We start from the raw sequence: 21,111 nt of genomic DNA on the forward strand, positions 1-21,111 counted from the left end.
GCTTTCTATCCTCTGGAGGGAAGGTAAGGCTGTATATGAATTTCTTAGGCACATGAATCATATTAGACAGACTCCATGGTCCCCTGAATGAGTTACCAGTTAACTCCTTAATGGAGACATTTCTGTGTACATAAATATCTGGTATATTTACACAGATCTTATAGCATAATTGCTCTACTCCTAAGGTACAGAATTTCTTTAACCTCTTAAGAAGCACTATCTTAGGGTGTGTACACATGGTGAGATATTTTCTTTCGATTTTGACTATATAGTCAAAATCTCAAGAAAAGTTAGTGCAGATCGCAAGGTGAAAGTAGGATTTTGGTACTTACCAGGTAAATCCTTTTCTTTGAATCCATAGGGGGCACTGGAGTACTCTTGGGATATGGACGGCGTAGCAGAAACAAAGGCACTGAATATTTAAATTTAGAACTCTCCACCCCTCCATATCCCAGAGTACCTCAGTGTACGACCTCAGTATTTTTTACTGAGCGAACAAGACTATAGAGAGGTTGACAATGGAGAATTCCTATCACATAACGGACAACAACAAAGTTGACCCATAACGTTACTGTCAACTAAACAGTTGACACCATAACCGATAGACCTTTATAATTTGAACCAATCGGTGAAAATTTCTTACCATAAGCTCCTCTGAGCTTAATACAACCCTGGTAAAATGTGTTATCATAAGCTCCTTTGAGCTTTAAACAACCCAGGTAAAACAAACAACCCAGGTAAAACTGCTCTGGGTGGGCGTCCAGTGCCCCCTATGGATTCAAAGAAAAGGATTTACCTGGTAAGTACCAAAATCCTACTTTCTTTTTCATCCACTAGGGGTCACTGGAGTACTCTTGGGACGTACCAAAGCTTCCCTCGTGGGCGGGAGAGCTGTTTGACACCTGTAACAGTAGACGGCCAAAGCTAGATGCTGATGCCGCAACCGTTTCATAACGTGTAAACGCGCACAAACGTGTGCACTGAAGGCTATGTAGCCGCGTCGTAGACGCTGCACGACCAGCTGGTCATGACATTCCCACAGAACCTGTGGGATGAGCTATTACTGACGTAGGCGACTGTAACTTAGCCTTAAAGTAAGCCTGACTTGTAGTCATTTTTATCCAACTGGATAATGTTTGCTGAGAAACTGGCTAACTCCAGTTGGCAGCATCATATATAACAAACAACGTATACGTATTACGTACTGTAGACGTTCGGGACATATAGACGCGTAATGCGTGTACCACATTCATAATTCTAGAATGTGCTGTCAACACAGGAACCACTCTTGGTTTATTGCTGTGAAGAATAAGAAATCGGAATTGGTCCGAAGTTCTGCTTTGTTATGATAAAACTCAAATACGGTGGTTTGGAATACAAGGCACCCAAATATGAAAACAAAACCCCTTGCCGAAGCTACGGCTAGAAGAAAACGTTTTCCAATTGAGAAACTTAATACCCATTTGTTGTAAGGGTTCAAAAAATATGAAAACTGTAAGAAATCTGAACCCAGCTTCAAGTCGCATGGCGCTGTAGGTGGGATAAATGGAGGCTGCACCTTGATGACACCTTGTAAAAAAGGTGTGTACCTACGCAATAGATTCAAACGTCTGTGAAAATAAATTGACCACACAGATACCTGCACCCTCAGTGCAGATAAACGCAGTTCTCCATCCCACCCCGTCTGTAAATAACAGAATACGGGTAACGTGAAAGATGATGTCGGAAACTTCTGAGCCTCACACCCACCTATATAGGCACACCAAATTGTGTAATAATGAGCTGCCGTAAGCGGCTTCCTAGCTCATAACATGGTTGGTATACCAATACTGTAATGCCCTATGTATTTCCTTAAGAGGGTGGTCTGAACCCCCACCCTGTCAACCGCAGCCGCGGTACATATGTGAATAGGGGTCAACGAACGGTCCCTGTTGTAACAGGTTGGACGTATTATGAGGGCCCAAGATCGTGTGCAAGTATTCTTTGGAGCTTTGAGAAGCAAGCTCTCCGAAATCCATGAGATATCACTAGTATGACTGTGACGAACTGTCTTATGATCCGTTTTAGCAACGGAGAGATAGAAAGAGAGCAGAGGAAAATGGTGGAGGCAGATACACGAAGCTGTATGACCACACGAATGTGAGACCTCCCCTGCCACTGCTCTTGTGATCTCTCGCTCTGTACACATACTGAGCGATTGTAATTGTGGCGAGATGCCATCATGTATACCTGAGGGTAACCCCACTTGTGGATTCACATATGAAACACCTGTGGATGAAATGCCCAGTTTTATGGATAAAAATTCCGACGGTTGAGATCATCTGTCTAACAGATGTCCACTCCCGGAATGATCCCTGTAGACATCACCTAATGGTGTTCTGGGCAATTTGAGGATTCGAACTACCTGCCGCATTGCCATGCGGCTTCTCGGTCCTCCCTGGTTGTTGTGTATGCAACTCCCGTTGCGTTGTCTGACTGCACTTGGACAGACTGAAAGCGAAGCATATAGTGCATTGTAAATTGCACGGAGTTCCTGGACATTTATAGACAGCAATCTGTCGTGATCAGTTTTAGAACCCCTGTCGCTGATCTTTTTAACTACAACTCCTGAACCTCTGAGACTCTCGTCCAGAGTATATACACTCTCGCCCTGAAACCCGGCGAACTAAAGCGCTTTGAAAAAACATCATTGTTCCAGCGCTTTGAAAACACATCATTGTTCCTAATAGGCGAATACACCAATGTACCGCTAGTGTGCGTGGCTTTTGCACGAATTGTACTAGTTGGTATATTTGTTCTTGCTGGTGTAGTAGTTAAATATCTTAGATTTACCGTATTTATAATCTTACCTAGGAACTGAAGTCGTTTAGACGGAATTAGATGCGATTGTTTTCGAACTTGACCTGCTACCGTGGTGTACATTAGTAGCGCAAGTAAGATGAACTTCTGTTGAGACAGTTCTTATGAGCAGATCGTCTAAATATGTAACGATTGTCACCGCTAGGGCTCTGAAATGAGCTATTGCCCCAACATCACCTTGGTGAATACCCGAGGCACTGACAAGAGGCCAAACGGTAGAACCTGAAATGGTTAATGGTTGTGGCGTATTGCAAAACGCAAGAACCTGTTATGCGGTGACCAACCCGGAATGGGTAAATACACATTGTGAAGATCAAGCATAATCATGCAATCTTGTGGCTTCAACTATGCAAGTACTAACTGCAGTAAATCCATTTCCAACTGTAGTAAGTGACTTGCTGATTGATACTGCGACGGAGCCCTTCGGCTTCGCTACCCCAAACAGAGGGGAATAAGTAACCCTGACTCTGTTGGTGTACCAGGTGTGGAAATAAAAACAGCTGAAACCAGCAGATGTAAATAGCCGATACATCCATGAGTGGATGTTTGGAAAACCCGGCAAATGTCACGTGTAACGGCGCGCTTCCACAATTGGAAATGCTAGATGACCTAAGAGGCCGTTAAGCCACTGGCTTGTTGACTTTAGCACCATGTCGTTACAAGTCGTGACTGTTTTTGTACCACAGCCTTGAAACAAAAACTGAAGTCTAAAGGGATTAAACGTCGGGTAATCTTTTGTCTGAATATCAAATTAGCATTAAACAAGTTCTAGGCTTGTTTTGGTGAAACTAGCGACTATGAAAAGCTAGAATCGTGTTAGCCGAAGCTTTACAGAAATACTCTGCAGCTTTTTATTAACAATGATCGTCATTGTTTACATACATAGAGCGTCTAGTGACCCAAATGTTTATAATGTTTGTCACCAATTCACCAATGACGTATTGTCCCATTTAGAACGGGTAAATAGAGTTAACTGTTAGTCAGATATTGTAACTAATAACTCATTGAAAATCTGTTGTTTAGGAAAATCGACAGATTAGATGTTAGAGTCTACCTAATCTCTGTAAAATTTGAGACACTGACTCACTGTTATTAGCAATGTATGGTTGTCAAACCCCCCGCACTATCTGACTGCTGGTTTAATGTACCCTTGTCAGTGGTAGGTACCGCTGTGAGGTTTGTATAATTGTCAGATTAAATTATAAGTATAAATTAATACCCTGGACTGAAAATCCTTTGTTAGAGCTTGCGGAGTAACTTTGGAGACTCCGATCTTACCGCTCGTGTGGAGAGGCGTTATGCTTAACATAGGATCTGGGACTGACCCTGCTTCCGGAGTGGAAACGTACAAACCAACAGAATTTGCGGTAGATTTATGTACCGACATTATAGTAAACCTTATATTTAGTCTGTGTTGTATGCTTATACAGACAGACACCACAATAGCCAAAGGACAGACTTAAAGTGCGTAATGTAATATATATATATATATATATATATATATATATATATATATATATATATATATATATATATATATATATATATATATACACACATACTTATGGATAAATATATTTATGGCTACATACAGTTTACATGGCCTATGTGAAACCTGACCCAAATTTTTCCCACTAACACCCCTGCGCCTCCGGTGGCGAAGAGATGTGGTGTAGGAATGTTCTGGAATTATGGCAGCAACAGGAAACATGATTAAAAATGGCCCCCATGCCATGCTTACATTGTAACTCATAGGAGAAATTACAATATCTGCTGCCCATGATAATCACAGTCTAATATACACTGATAATCACAGCACATGCAGGTTACAATAACATCACAGGCAGATGACCTTTAATATAAGCTCTGCCTTTAATATCTTCTGTTAATATTAATAACTTTTATACATATATATACATACATATATATATATATATATATATATATATATATATATATATATATATATATATATATATATATATATATATATATATATATATATATATATATATATATATATAGGCTCAACAGCCTATTACATGCATCTGGCAGCTGCAGCCATGCAGTAATCTGCCAGGTCCCCCACTCCCTCCCCCTTCCCTGTAGCACTGTGTCTCAGCGGGGAGCTGGGAATGCAGGGAGGCGAAGGACCACAACCCCGAGCAGCCGAAATCGGCTGGCCGGAGCGCGTTGCTAGTCAAGCTGCCCGGGTTTCTATGTGAGAGCCCCGCTGTCTGTGCGGCGGGTCTCCGTCCCTCCTTGTACTCTCTGCTGTTAGCGGTGAGCTGGGACGCTCACTGCAGGGAGCGATGACGGCGCCCTGTTGTACGGAGCGCTGTACGGAGCGGCTGTAACGGACCCCATAGCGAGAGAGCTGCGGCGGGCGGCGGCCTCTGGAGCAGATCAGCGGAGGCCTAGCCGGAGGTCTTGTGCTGAAGACTGTGGCCGTGTGGGGAGGGCGCTGAGTGAAGAGACCAGCGGCGGAACGGGCGCCAAGTGGAGCGAGCAGCGGCGTGCGCTAAGCGCTACCATGTCCCCACACCTCGGGCGGCAGCGGGAGCTGACCTCCCCCTTCACTGTGAACGGCACACCACACAGCGGGGCGGCCGCCTGCGCTGACCGCCCCGTTTTCCCCAGCATACCTTATTCTAAGCTCAGAGCTTTCCGGGCGTAGCTGCGACGGGGCTTCTATCTGTAAGCTCCGTCCAGCTGCTTGATCCTCTTCATGGCTGTGACGGGGCTTCTTTCTGTAAGCTCCGTCCAGCTCTTTGATCACTTTTTTATGGCTGTGACGGGGCTTCTTTATGTAAGTTCCGTCCAGCTGTTGCAGGCCAGTGGGCCTGTGGCTGTGAGGGTGCTCTTTGTGAGGACAGACACGCCATGCGCTGTTGCAGCGGCACTATCCCGGACCCATGTTTTTCAATAAACTGGGAAGGGATGTATAGTAAAAATTGAAAATTAAAAAATAAAAATGAAAAATTAATAAAAATCTTCCACAAAGTGTGGGAATCCCACAAGCCGTTGTTAGTGCTTTGAGCACGGAAAAAACACTGAGGTCGTACACTGAGGTACTCTGGGATATGGAGGGGTGGAGAGTTCTAAATTTAAATATTCAGTGCCTTTGTTTCTGCTACGCCGTCCATATCCCAAGAGTACTCCAGTGACCCCTAGTGGATGAAAAAGAAAGTCACCTTGCGATCCCGATTCAATCCCGCCAGGTCGGCATCACAAGAAAAGATACTGTGCAGGCAAGTCAATCCTTGCTAGATCGGTGTACCATCTAGTTCATCTCACATGTCAATGACATCTCACATAAGCCAAAATCTCACATAAGCCAAAATCGTAAGCGCACATAGTCCATATCTCAAGAAAAAAAAGTTAGTCAAAATCGGCGATGCTGGGCTCTGGGGGAGTTCAAGAGAAATCGCAAGTGAAAATCGGGCATAACAAGGATCTCACCGTGTGTACACACCCTTAAGTTCTGCCAGCAGCTAACAAGTTTACCTTTCAGACATAGTACAAAGACACAGGCACACTGGTCTATGTAATCAATCCCCCCACTCATCTGCCTGTAGGCAACGTTGTATCCACATTAGGGTGTGAATGATGGCTGCTGAAAACCACACCTACAGGAAAACCATGCTGAACTAGTTTTTACTCAGTACCTTTAATACTTCCGTGTATATATAGGGGGACATACATGGGGAACAAGCATGCTTTTCACGGTTTATAGAGAAAGAACCAGCCTCCAGCTAAGTGCTGGGCTACATATAATATATATTATATAATATCTGTACTAGGAACTTTTGAGCTCCTGTAGTATCACTCCACCCTACAATAAACCCCATTTCCATTTGTGTCCCTGGAGGAGTTGATTTGTCCCATGCTGCGTCTGCGTAATCAGTGTGCAGTGAAATTGCGCCAGAATACTGCTGGTCCAGCTCTGAGTTAGCTACGCCCCCTGTAATGGCGCCAGAGCTATGTACTTCTTTATACAGGCAATGTCTCCTATATGGTGCCAAAACAGAGTATAAATACTTTTTTCCACCAAACTGCTGGCCAGTTCACACAGGCGTCTATGGGGGCACCCGGTGTGTACTCACCTCTCTTCTAACCTTCAGGCACATGTTAGGGGTGTGCGGCGTGCAGCGATTGTGCTTGCTAAGGCGCCGTGTCCGCGGTAACACCACCTCTCAGGACAGTGGTCCTGCAGCAGGGAAGCGGCTCTGATGCCTACAGAGGCCGGTGACCCTTCCCCCATCAAACTCCCACGGTGCAGGTATGCTGTTGCCCAAGCAGCATACCAAAAACAAAGTTTTCAAATAAACTGAAGAAAACTCTCTGGAGCTCCCGAGTGTACATCCTCTCCTGAGAGCACTTTCTTCTAAACTGCCTGTAGGAGGCGGCATAGAGGGGAAGAGCCAGCACACCCAGTTGAAGAAATTTAAAGTGCATCGGCTCCTTTGGACCCCATCGTACTAAGTGACCCCAGTATCCCTTATGGATGCTAGAGAAATTGTGATGATTCCTTCATAAAACCCCCGTGATACAGAGGTGTCCACATACATCTTTGCTATATCCTGCCATGTATGGCAGGGTTTTGCATGCCATAGACTCAGATTTAGCCATGCCTTGACATTTTTCTTAATTTGCTTATTTAATGTTACTTTATACATATTCCATTATGGCAAACAAAAATGTTAAAATCCATCCACTCCCTACTCGTGAAAAATAGCTTAGCCGTGGTTTTGCATGTTGTACCAAATTGAGCAAAATAGCAAAGATGTAAGTGGACACAGCTGTACTTCAAATAAACTGGATAAGGAAGCTGCGATTAGTAAATACATTGAAAAATCAATATTTAATAAAATAATTGTCAGACAGTTAATATAATTTGAAGATATAGCCGTTTTAGCTCTTAACTTAAAAAATATGTTGGTAAAAAAATGAGCTGGGTGGTGGACATTTCATTTTTTGGGGGTGATCTGATGTGTTATGACCCAGTACTCTCCATTATCCAGAAAACTTTGATCCAAAAAAAATTCACAAACACAGAATATTTTAGATCTGCCGTGACATCAGTTTTCTGATATTGTGATGTCACTAGCCTACGTCAGCAGGTATGGGAGTGGCTATGCAGGCCCTCACTGGCTACTGCTACTACAAAGCGCCGAACCCTGCAACCTAAAGTTGAACCCCCCCACTGTTGGACTACCGCACCCCAGGTTTCAGAACACCGAAAAAATCCTGTCTATTGAACACAGAAGAAATAAAATACTGTACCTTTCCATACTTGCTGAAGAGGTTCTTTAAGTCTGTTGCTCTTGTGGTAGACGAAAGCCCACTTACCCACAGATTTTTACCAAAGTTTGCATCAATTTGCCCTAACAAAGAAAGTTCAGAGTCATTCATGAGATGGATGCAGTTTGAGTTTCTGCCACAAATAAAAACATAAAAAATCAGTGTGGAAATCAATGTTGTATATGCACAAGGAGAAAAAGTATGACTCTTGTTTGGGCGCACTCTTATCTAAAAATCGAATGTTCGTTGCTGGGTAATATGCCCAACCTAGGTAAGGTAGTCTTTTGGGCATATTACTCAACAACGAACATTCGATTTTTAGATAAGAGTGCGCCCAAACAAGAGTCATACTTTTTCTCCTTGTGCATATACAACAGTTTTCTTTGACTCTGGGCGCACCGCCATACGGACAAATAGGGATTTCCATACACATTGTCCACTTCTGGCTATTTTTGGATTAAACACGTAGTTAGAATCTAGGTCGGTGCAGGATCAAAAACCCCCTTTTTTCTATGGAAATCAATGTTACAAGACCAAAAACATTAATGCACAACAAATATATGAATACATGTAAACACAATAACAAGAGAACTTTTGCCAAAACTGTGGTATGAAGAAGTTGAAGGGGGGGGGGGGGGGGAGTGCAGAAGGTGCCTATGGTAACCAGTCAGCTGCTAACTACAACTGAATAGAACGCACTTGATAAAAAAAAAAAGGTTACTTCAAAGCCGATTGGTCTTCACTGGAACACTTATCCACTCTTTACTGCTTCATACATCTACCCGTGTCCAGGAGACTCAAACATTGCAAAAGAAATGTCCACAAGTGATAATTATACACCCAAACTTTCCTAGTATGTTAATATATTGCAAATCAGGATTTTGGTACTTACGATAAATCCCTTTCTCCGATTCCACAGGGGCCACTGGAGCGCAGTTACAATGGGGATATAGTAGGCAGTAATTGGGAGCTGGCACTTTAAAATTCTAACACTGTGGCTAGCTCCTCCCCTACTACGTCCCCCCTCCAAGCCAGTCTACGTAAAACTGTGCCCGAAGAGAGCTGTAAACAAACTTGAAGGTAGAGGAGGTTAACGCCGCCATGTAAACCAGGATAACAAAACAAACCTGGAACCTAACAAAAAGGTTAAACTGAACCAAACAAGCAGTCACATCGTGATCTGCAAACTGTTAAGCAAAAAAGGAGGAAACAGCGCTGGGTGGGCGTCCAGTGGCCCCTGTGGAATCGGAGAAGGATTTATCGGTAAGTACCAAAATCCTGATTTCTCCTTCATCCACTAGGGGCCACTGGAGCGCAGTTACAATGGGGACGTCCCAGAGCTCCCAAAACGGGTGGGAGAGCGCTGAGAGTCCTGTAAAACCGCTTGGCCAAACTGCGATGCAGATGCCGCGAAAGTGTCAAACCTGTAGAATTTGACAAACATATGTCGGCCCGACCACGTAGCCGCCCGACAAAGTAGGCATGGAGACCCCACGGGCAGCCGCCCACGAAGGTCCCACAGAGTGCGTAGAGTGCGCTGAAATTGAAGATGGAGGTTCCCGAGAAGCTGCCAAATAAGCTTGTCGGATGGTCAGTCGAATCCATCGGGACAAAGTCTGCTTAGAAGCCGGCCAACCACGGCGAGCAGCATCGTATAGAACAAATAAGGAATCTGACTTCCGAATAGTCAAAGTCCTAACCACATAGATCTTGAGCGCCCCGACAACGATCTCGAATCCGGAGAGTCCACCGAGAGTGCCAGAACCACAAGCGGCTGATTGATGTGATAATCAGACACCACCTTAGGTAGAAAAGACATGAGTACGAAGCTCGGCCCTATCCGCATAAAACACCAGGTAAGGAGATCGACAAGAGAGAGCCCCAAGTTCCGACACCCGTCTGGCTGAAGCCAGCGCCAGGAGAAGGACCACCTTCCAGGTGAGATTTTTCATCTCCACCGATTCCAGGGGTTCAAACAATGAAGACTGCAGAAAAGAGGACCATATTGAGGTCCCATGGCGCTGTCGGTGGGCGGAAGGGAGGCTGTATTCGAAGAACTCCCTGAAGGAAAGTCTGAAATTCCGGCAGCAAAGCTAACTTTTTCTGGAAGAAAACCTAAAAAGCAGAAACCTGCACCTTTAGTGAACCCAGTCTTAAGCCTGCCGAAAAACCTGCCTGCAAAAAACTGAGAAGGCGGGCTAAGCGAAACACGGAAGGAGAAAATTCTCGCCGTTCACACCAGGCTACATAAGCCTTCCAAATGCGGTAGTAGTGAGAAGATGTGACTGACTTTCCAGCCCGAAGCATAATAGGTATAACCGTATGAGGAATCCCCTTCCTTTTCAAGATGGCTTTCTCAACAGCCACGCCGTCAAACGTAGCCTGCGTAAGCCTGGATAAAGAAAAAGACCCTGTTGTAGTAGAAAGTCCCGCTGTGGCAGGGACCAAGGCTCGGCTATTGACAACAGGTGTAGGGTGGAGTACCAAACCCTGCTGGCCAATCCAGAGCCACCAGGAGGACCAGAGCGTTTTCTCTCTTGATGCGTTGTAGAACCCGCGGCAACAGCGGGAAGGGAGGAAAGAGGTAAATGAATCGGAAATTCCAAGGAGCCGTGAGGGCATCCACGCGCTCCGCCGCTGGGTCCCTCGACCGAGAGTAATAAAGAGGCAACTGATGGTTCAGGTGGGACGCCATGAGGTCGAGTTTTGGTTTTCCCCACCGGCGGACCAGTTGCCAAAACACCTGGGGATGGAGTGACCACTCTCCCGGGTGCATGTCCTGTCGGCTTAGATAATCGGCTTCCCATTTGTCCACTACTGGAATGAATATCGCTGAGAAGGACAGAGCATACTCCTCCGCCCAGAGAAGGATGTTGGTGACCTCCCTCATCGCTGCACTGCTGCCCTGACGGTTGATGTACGCCAACGTCGTGGCGTTGTTGGACTGAACTCTGACCGCTCGACCGCGCAGCAGGTGATGTGCCTGAAGTAGGGCGTTGTATACCGCCCTTTGAGAATGTTTATAGGGAGAGCGGATTTGTGGATTGACCAGCGCCCTTGAAACCGACGTTCCAGGATCACTGCCCCCCAGCCTTGCAGACTTGCGTCCGTGGTGAGGAGAGTCCAATCCCACATTCCGAACCGCCGTCCATCCAACAGATGTGCCGACTGTAGCCACCAGAGAAGCGATGACCGTGCCCTTGGAGATAGCATCACCGGCTGAAGAAGGAACAGATGAGATCCAGACCACTGATGTAGAAGACACAGCTGAAACAGTCGAGAGTGGAAGCGACCGTATGGAAGAGCTTCAAACGCTGCTACCATCTCTCCCAGAAGGCGAATGCACAGATACACTGACACCCGACGGTGTCGAAGTACCGACCTTACCAGTGTCTGCAGAGACAGGATCTTGTCTTCAGGAAGGAAAACCTTCTGACGGACTGTGTCGAGAATCATCCCCAGAAACAACAGCCGTTGTGAGGGGCATAAGTGAGACTTCGGTAAATTCAGGATCCACCCGTATCGAATCAGAAGGTCCCGAGTCATCCGGATATTCTGAAGCAACAGTTCTGCCGAGCTTGCCTTTATTAGCAGATCGTCCAGATAGGGAACAATCGTCACACCCTGCTTCCGAAGTAGGGCCATCATGACCGCCATGACCTTTGTGAACACTCTGGGAGCAGAACAGAGACCGAACGGAAGGGCCTGGAACTGAAAAGGAGCGTCCTGTATCGCGAGCCGGAGAAAAGCCTGATGAGGAGGCCAAATGGGAACATGTAAGTATGCATCCTTGATGTCGAAGGACGCCAGAAACTCGTTTTGCTCCAACCCCGCAATAACAGACTGGAGGGACTCCATCTTGAACTTGAATACTCTCAAATACGGATTGAGATCCGTCAAGTTCAGGATTGGCCCGACCGAGCCGTCCGGCTTCGGTACGAGACACAGGCTTGAAAACAATTGTTCCACATGCTCCGGACAAGGTAGAACCCCAGCAGCCGCATATTTCTATTAGATGGCTCCCTCAGCCAGGTAGCCCCAGGAAACGGCAGCTTCTTGGACTAGCGATACATCGAGGGGTATACCCTTGGAGTGGTCTGATATCGTTTCCTGCTATCTGCAGGGAAAGGATAGAAGAACAAACAATGTTTGAAACCTGAAAGTGTGTAATCGGATGTCTCCAGGCCGCCGACTGGAGCATATCCAGCTCATCCGAAACTGGACAAGTCGTTGTCATTTCTTCAGCGGCGCCGAACTCCGCGGTACCTGGAGTGTCAGATGAACTTCTGCACAATGCGCCTCAATATCCTGAGATACTGGTTCAGACTCCACCGAAAACCGACGGCATCAGTATCCTGGACATCTCTCGCCTCCTCCAAGAGGGGCCTCTCCTCCGCAGAGTCGTGTCACATGGAGGTTAGCAACCTCCTTATAGAAACTGGAGAGGAGAAATGACGTACAAGGTCTCTGGTTAACAGTGACATTACTTGCATAAGCCGAGCTGTTCAAACAGGAGCATCCTGCAGCTGCGTTGAGGGCTGGGCAGATGGCTCCACCGCACAATCCACACATAACAGGGAATTCTGACCGTCCCAGGTGATACGTTCAGTAAATGAAAGGAGAAAAGGAGGGTTAAAGAAGCGTAGCCCTATGTAATGTATGCACTATAACGTGCAGTGACAGATACGTTCCAAATAAACATTCTGGAGCAGCGGAGACTTGAACCAGTCGATGCGGGACAGGAGTATTAGCCACTAGGCTATAGGCACTTTAAAGTAGGCTTTTGTTGTCAGATGTCTCCGCTACTAGCGTACTGAGCCACAGCGGCTATTTTGATGTCACCCATATTCTCCAAAATACAAACAGTATTATTACCAAGTGAAACAAAGGAATAATAAAGGGAAGACAACCCCCGCCCTGTATGGAAAATTTGATGCGACGAGGTGAAATTATGTGGGACGTGAACCCAGGTCCGTACCTGGATGTCCCTGCTATTATAATAAATTGTGGTGGAGGTGTGAGCCGCAGCCGGCTGTAACTGTCACTAGCCCCTTGGACAATGGGGCACTGGGTATAAGCCCTGCCCGCCCCCCGCTTTGGTGCCTATATCTAAAATAAACGGCGCTAGCGCAGGGCAAGGGAATGGTGAAGTTAGAGCGAAGTATTATCAGTGTCAATGTAATAGATTGTACTTATCACTATTACCGGTCTCTGAAAAAACACCTTCATAGCAAGCAGCGGTATCCGGGTAGAGGAAAAGGCCGCCAGCGCATGCAGAGCCGCCGGGAGTAAGCTCCGCCCCCCACACAATGGCGCCCATTTTAAATTTAACAAACTCCAGCGCAATCACAGCGGGGAGCGGGCAATGCCGAACCCGCCGTGCAGAGCGGGACTAAGCTCCGCCCCCCGCCATCGGTGCGGGGCACCGCATTCCCCGCCGGCAAAGTGCCGCTGAACCCGCTGTGCAGAGCGGGTCTAAGCTCCACCCCAGCTGTGGCGCTTAAAAAAAAACAAAAAAAAAACTGACAAGTTCCAGCGCATTCCCCCGCCGGCAAAGTGCCACCAAACCCGCTGTGCAGTGCGGGGTTAAGCTCCGCCCTCCCGCTATGGCGCCCAATTTAAAAGTTAACTCCAGCGCCATCGGAGCAAAAAAAAATGCAAAATCATGCACTTGGGTCTCAAAAATCCTAAAGCTAAATACAGTATTAATGGCACTATACTGGAAACTACTGAGGAGGAAAGGGATCTAGGAGTCACTACTTCAGATGACTTAAAGGCAGGTAAGCAATGTAACAAGGCAATGAGGAAGGCTAGTCATATGCTTGGCTGCATTGGGAGAGGAATCAGCAGCAGAAAGAAAATAAGAATTTACTTTCCGATAATTCTATTTCTCATAGTCCGTAGTGGATGCTGGGGACTCCGTAAGGACCATGGGGAATAGCGGCTCCGCAGGAGACTGGGCACAAAGTAAAAAGCTTTAGGACTACCTGGTGTGCACTGGCTCCTCCCCCTATGACCCTCCTCCAAGCCTCAGTTAGGATACTGTGCCCGGACGAGCGTACACAATAAGGAAGGATTTTGAATCCCGGGTAAGACTCAAACCAGCCACACCAATCACACCGTACAACTTGTGATCTGAACCCAGTTAACAGCATGATAACAAAGGAGCCTCTGAAAAGATGGCTCACAACAATAATAACCCGATTTTTGTAACAATAACTATGTACAAGTATTGCAGACAATCCGCACTTGGGATGGGCGCCCAGCATCCACTACGGACTATGAGAAATAGAATTATCGGTAAGTAAATTCTTATTTTCTCTAACGTCCTAAGTGGATGCTGGGGACTCCGTAAGGACCATGGGGATTATACCAAAGCTCCCAAACGGGCGGGAGAGTGCGGATGACTCTGCAGCACCGAATGAGAGAACTCCAGGTCCTCCTCAGCCAGGGTATCAAATTTGTAGAATTTAGCAAACGTGTTTGCCCCTGACCAAGTAGCTGCTCGGGAAAGTTGTAAAGCCGAGACCCCTCGGGCAGCCGCCCAAGATGAGCCCACCTTCCTTGTGGAATGGGCTTTTACAGATTTTGGCTGTGGCAGGCATGCCACAGAATGTGCAAGCTGAATTGTACTACAAATCCAACGAGCAATCGTCTGCTTAGAAGCAGGAGCACCCAGCTTGTTGGGTGCATACAGGATAAACAGCGAGTCAGATTTTCTGACTCCAGCCGTCCTGGAAACATATATTTTCAGGGCCCTGACTAAGTCTAGCAACTTGGAATCCTCCAAGTCCCTAGTAGCCGCAGGCACCACAATAGGCTGGTTTAAGTGAAATGCTGAAACCACCTTAGGAAGAAATTGAGGCCGAGTCCTCAATTCTGCCCTATCCGTATGAAAAATTAGGTAAGGGCTTTTATAGGATAAAGCCGCCAATTCTGATACACGCCTGGCTGAAGCCAGGGCTAACATCATTACCACTTTCCATGTGAGATATTTCAAGTCCACAGTGGTGAGTGGTTCAAACCAATGTGATTTTAGGAATCCCAAAAACTACATTGAGATCCCAAGGTGCCACTGGAGGCACAAAAGGAGGCTGTATATGCAGTACCCCCTTGACAAACGTCTGAACTTCAGGAACTGAAGCTAGTTCTTTTTGGAAGAATATGGACAGGGCCGAAATTTGAACCTTAATGGACCCTAATTTTAGGCCCATAGACAGTCCTGTTTGCAGGAAACGACCCAGTTGAAATTCCTCTGTAGGGGCCTTCCTGGCCTCACACCACGCAACATATTTACGCCAAATACGGTGATAATGTTGCACAGTTACATCCTTCCTGGCTTTGATCAGGGTAGGGATGACTTCATCCGGAATGCCTTTTTCCTTCAGGATCCGGCGTTCAACCGCCATGCCGTCAAACGCAGCCGCGGTAAGTCTTGAAACAGACATGGTCCTTTCTGGAGCAGGTCCTTTCTTAGTGGTAGAGGCCACGGGTCTTCCGTGAGCATCTCTTGAAGTTCCGGGTACCAAGTCCTTCTTGGCCAATCCGGAGCCACGAGTATAGTCTTTACTCCTCTCCTTCTTATGATTCTCAATACCTTGGGTATGAGAGGTAGAGGAGGGAACACATACACTGACCGGTACACCCACGGTGTTACCAGAGCGTCCACAGCTATTGCCTGAGGGTCCCTTGACCTGGCGCAATATCTGTCCAGTTTTTTGTTGAGGCGGGACGCCATCATGTCCACCTTTGGTTTTTCCCAACGGTTCACAATCAAGTGGAAGACTTCTGGGTGAAGTCCCCACTCCCCCGGGTGGAGATCGTGTCTGCTGAGGAAGTCTGCTTCCCAGTTGTCCACTCCCGGAATGAACACTGCTGACAGTGCTATCACATGATTTTCCGCCCAGCGAAGAATCCTTGCAACTTCCGTCATTGCCCTCCTGCTTCTTGTGCCGCCCTGTCTGTTTACGTGGGCGACTGCCGTGATGTTGTCCGACTGGATCAACACCGACTGACCCTGAAGCAGAGGCCTTGCCTGACTTAGGGCATTGTAAATGGCCCTTCGTTCCAGGATATTTATGTGAAGTGACGTTTCCATGCTTGACCACAAGCCCTGGAAATTTCTTCCCTGTGTGACTGCTCCCCAGCCTCTCAGGCTGGCATCCGTGGTCACCAGGACCCAATCCTGAATGCCGAATCTGCGGCCCTCTAGGAGATGAGCACTCTGTAACCACCACAGGAGAGACACCCTTGTCCTTGGAGACAGGGTTATCCGCTGATGCATTTGAAGATGCAATCCGGACCATTTGTCCAGCAGATCCCACTGAAAAGTTCTTGCGTGGAATCTGCCGAATGGAATCGCTTCGTAAGAAGCCACCATCTTTCCCAGGACCTTTGTGCATTGATGCACTGACACCTGGCCTGGTCTTAGGAGGTTCCTGACTAGGTCGGATAACTCCCTGGCTTTCTCCTCCGGGAGAAACACCTTTTTCTGTACTGTGTCCAGAATCATCCCTAGGAACAGCAGACGTGTCGTCGGAATCAGCTGCGATTTTGGAATATTTAGAATCCAACCGTGCTGTCGTAGTACTATTTGAGATAGTGCTACTCCGACCTCTAACTGTTCTCTGGACCTTGCCCTTATCAGGAGATCGTCCAAGTAAGGGATAATTAAGACGCCTTTTCTTCGAAGAAGAATCATCATTTCGGCCATTACCTTGGTAAAGACCCGGGGTGCCGTGGACAATCCAAACTGCAGCGTCTGAAACTGATAATGACAGTTCTGTACCACAAACCTGAGGTACCCTTGGTGAGAAGGGCAAATTGGGACATGGAGGTAAGCATCCTTGATGTCCAGAGACACCATATAGTCCCCTTCTTCCAGGTTCGCTATCACTGTTCTGAGTGACTCCATCTTGAACTTGAACCTTCTTATGTAAGTGTTCAAGGATTTCAGATTTAAAATGGGTCTCACCGAGCCGTCCGGCTTCGGTACCACAAACAGCGTGGAATAATACCCCTTTCCCTGTTGTAGGAGGGGTACCTTAAGTATCACCTGCTGGGAATACAGCTTGTGAATGGCTTCCAATATCGCCTCCCTGTCGGGGGGAGACGTTGGTAAAGCAGACTTCAGGAACCGGCGAGGGGGAGACGTCTCGAATTCCAATTTGTACCCCTGAGATACTACCTGCAGGATCCAGGGGTCCACTTGCGAGTGAGACCACTGCACGCTGAAAAGCTTGAGACGGGCCCCCACCGTGCCTGAGTCCGCTTGTAAGGCCCCAGCGTCATGCTGAGGACTTGGCAGAAGCGGGGGAGGGCTTCTGTTCGTGGGAAGAGGCTGTCTGCTGCAGTCTTTTTCCCCTTCCTCTGCCCCGGGGCAGATATGAGTGGCCTTTTGCCCGCTTGCCCTTATGGGGACGAAAGGACTGAGCCTGAAAAGACGGTATCTTTTTCTGCTGCGAGGTGACTTGGGGTAGAAAGGTGGATTTCCCGGCCGTTGCCGTGGTCACCAAGTCCGATAGACCGACCCCAAATAACTCCTCCCCTTTATACGGCAATACTTCCATATGCCGTTTGGAATCCGCATCCCCTGACCACTGTCGCGTCCATAATCCTCTTCTGACAGAAATGGACATCGCACTTACTCTTGATGCCAGAGTGCAAATATCCCTCTGTGCATCTCGCATATATAGAAACGCATCTTTTAAACGCTCTATAGTCAATAATATATTGTCCCTGTCCAGGGTATCAATATTTTCAGTCAGGGAATCCGACCAAGCCACCCCAGCACTGCACATCCAGGCTGAGGCGATTGCTGGTCGCAGTATAATACCAGTATGTGTGTATATACTTTTTAGGACATTTTCCAGCTTCCTATCAGCTGGTTCCTTGAGGGCGGCCGTATCAGGAGATGGTAACGCCACTTGTTTTGATAAGCGTGTGAGCGCCTTATCCACCCCTAGGGGGTGTTTCCCAGCGCGCCCTAACCTCTGGCGGGAAAGGGTATAATGCCAATAATTTTTTAGAAATTAGCAGTTTTTTATCGGGGGAAACCCACGCTTCATCACACACCTCATTTAATTCATCTGATTCAGGAAAAACTACGGGTAGTTTTTTCACACCCCACATAATACCCTTTTTTGTGGTACTTGTAGTATCAGAAATGTTCAAAACCTCCTTCACTGCCGTGATCATGTAACGCGTAGCCCTACTGGAAAATACGTTTGTTTCTTCACCGTCGAGTCTGGAGTCAGTGTCTGTGTCGACCTGATGTAACGGGCGCTTTAGAGCCCCTGACGGTGTTTGAGACGCCTGTACAGGTATTAACTGATTATCCGGCTGTCTCATGTCGTCAGACTTTTGTAAAGTGCTGACACTATCACGTAATTCTTTCCATAAGATCATCCAGTCAGGTGTCGACTCCCTAGAGGGTGACATCACTAACACAGGCAATTGCTCCGCCTCCACACCATTTTCCTCCTCATACATGTCGACACAACGTACCGACACCGCACACACACAGGGAATGCTCTGATAGAGGACAGGACCCCACTAGCCCTTTGGGGAGACAGAGAGAGAGTTTGCCAGCACACACCAGAGCGCTATATATATACAGGGATAACCTTATATAAGTGTTTTTCCCTAATATAGCTGCTGTATATCTTTATATGCCAATTTTATGCCCCCCCTCTCTTACCCTGTTTCTGTAGTGCAGGACTGCAGGGGAGAGTCAGGGAGCCTTCCTCCAACGGAGCTGTGAGGAAAAAATGGCGCCAGTGTGCTGAGGAGATAGGCCGCCGAAAAGGGGGCGAAGCCTTTCTCACGCTTTTTTATTGTAATTTAGGCAGGGGTTAAATACATCCATATAGCCCAGGAGCTATATGTGATGTATTTTTAGCCAAAAAAAGGTATTTCTATTGCGTCTCAGGGCGCCCCCCCCAGCACCCTGCACCCTCAGTGACCGGAGTGTGAAGTGTGCTGAGAGCAATGGCGCACAGCTGCGGTGCTGTGCGCTACCTTAATGAAGACAGGACGTCTTCTGCCGCCGATTTTCCGGACTCTTCAGTCTTCTGGCTCTGTAAGGGGGACGGCGGCGCGGCTCCGGGACCCATCCATGGCTGGGCCTGTGATCGTCCCTCTGGAGCTAATGTCCAGTAGCCTAAGAAGCCCAATCCACTCTGCACGCAGGTGAGTTCGCTTCTTCTCCCCTTAGTCCCTCGATGCAGTGAGCCTGTTGCCAGCAGGTCTCACTGAAAGTAAAAAACCTACTTTAAACTTTTTCTCTAAGCAGCTCAGGAGAGCCACCTAGATTGCACCCTTCTCGTTCGGGCACAAAATCTTAACTGAGGCTTGGAGGAGGGTCATAGGGGGAGGAGCCAGTGCACACCAGGTAGTCCTAAAGCTTTTTACTTTGTTCCCAGTCTCCTGCGGAGCCGCTATTCCCCATGGTCCTTACGGAGTCCCCAGCATCCACTTAGGACGTTAGAGAAAGAAGTAATAATGCCACTGTATAGGTCATTGGTACGGCCTCATCTAGAATACTGTATTCAGTTCTGGAGGCCATATCTTCAAAAGGATATTAATACATTAGAAACTGTACAAAGGAGGGCAACTAAAATGGTGCATGGCCTACATCACAAAACATACCCAGAAAGACTAAGAAATCTCAATATGTATAGTTTGGAGCAGAGAAGGGAAAGGGGGGACATGATAGAAACTTTCAAATATATCAAGGGTTTTAACAAAGTCCAGGAGGGAAACATTCTCCAAATGAAGAGAAGCAATAGGACACGAGGACATGCACTGAGACTGGAGGGGGGGAGGTTCAGGGGAAATTTGCGGAAAAATTATTTCACAGAAAGGGTAGTGGACAAGTGGAATAGCCTCCCATCAGAGGTGGTAGAGGCTAAGACAGTAGAGCAATTTAAACATGCATGGGATAGACATAAGGATATCCTTACAAAGAAATAAGGATCAAATAAGGTTAGAGATAAAAATAATATAAAAAAAAAAAAAAAAAAAAAAAAAAGGGGGCAGACTAGATGGGCCAAGTGGTTCTTATCTGCCGACAAATTCTATGTTTCTATGCCTACTATATCTCCATTGTAACTGCGCTCCAGTGGCCCCTAGTGGATGAAGGAGAAATCAGGATTATTGGTACTTGCCTGTAAAATTCCTTTCCTCCGATTCCATGGGGGACACTGAAAATACTGGGGTATAGATAGTAGCATGTGAAGCATTGCACTTTAAATATGAATTTATTTGAAATGGCTCTTCCCACTCTATACCCCGCCTGACCACTTAGGTTTAACCAAGCTTACTATCACTACAACAAAATGGCAAACTAGCAACCAAACAGCATAAGAAAACCAGTAAACCCCATGGAATGGAAAACAGAATTTTAATTATCTACCGGTAAATCCTTTTTTCATAGTCTGTAGAGGATACTGGGATTCCATTTAGTACCATGGGGTATAGACTGGTCCACTAGGAGCCTTGGGCACTAAGAATTTGATAGTGCGCTGGCTCCTCCCTCTACGCCCCTATCAGACTCAGACTAGGAAACTGTGCCTGAGGAGATGGACATACTTTGAGAAAAGGATAGATACTAAAAGTGGCGAGATTACGAACCAGCACATAGAATAGGAAAGCCATGCTAACCAAACTTGAAACATGAACAGCAACAACTGAACAAACAAGAATACTTAACCAAGTAACCGTGCAAGAAAAAAAACGAAGCACCGGGCGGGCGCCCAGTATCGTCCACAGACAACGAGAAAAGGATTTACTGGTAGGTAATTAAAATCCTATTTTCTCTTACGTCCTAGAGGATACTGGGAATCCATTCAGTACCATAGGGAAGTACCAAAGCTCCCAAACCAGATAGGAGAGTGCAGAGGTCTCTGCAGAACCGAATGACCTCTGGGGAACTTCAGTTTGGTCAAG

At 46.9% G+C, this 21,111-nt stretch overlaps 1 protein-coding gene across 3 annotated transcripts in view; it reads right to left on the reverse strand.

The window, feature by feature from the left end:
• LOC134907861 (scaffold attachment factor B2-like) overlaps window positions 1-21,111 on the reverse strand; it is a 216,071-nt gene that overhangs the window by 115,356 nt on the left and 79,604 nt on the right. For all 3 annotated transcript variants that reach the window (XM_063914824.1, XM_063914823.1, XM_063914825.1), the window contains exon 7: window positions 8,146-8,246. In XM_063914824.1, the coding sequence (XP_063770894.1) occupies window positions 8,146-8,246 (101 nt within the window). The remainder of the gene's footprint in view (window positions 1-8,145; window positions 8,247-21,111) is intronic.

The sequence above is a fragment of the Pseudophryne corroboree genome, chromosome 1 (assembly GCF_028390025.1).
Source record: "Pseudophryne corroboree isolate aPseCor3 chromosome 1, aPseCor3.hap2, whole genome shotgun sequence".
NCBI lineage: Eukaryota > Metazoa > Chordata > Amphibia > Anura > Myobatrachidae > Pseudophryne > Pseudophryne corroboree.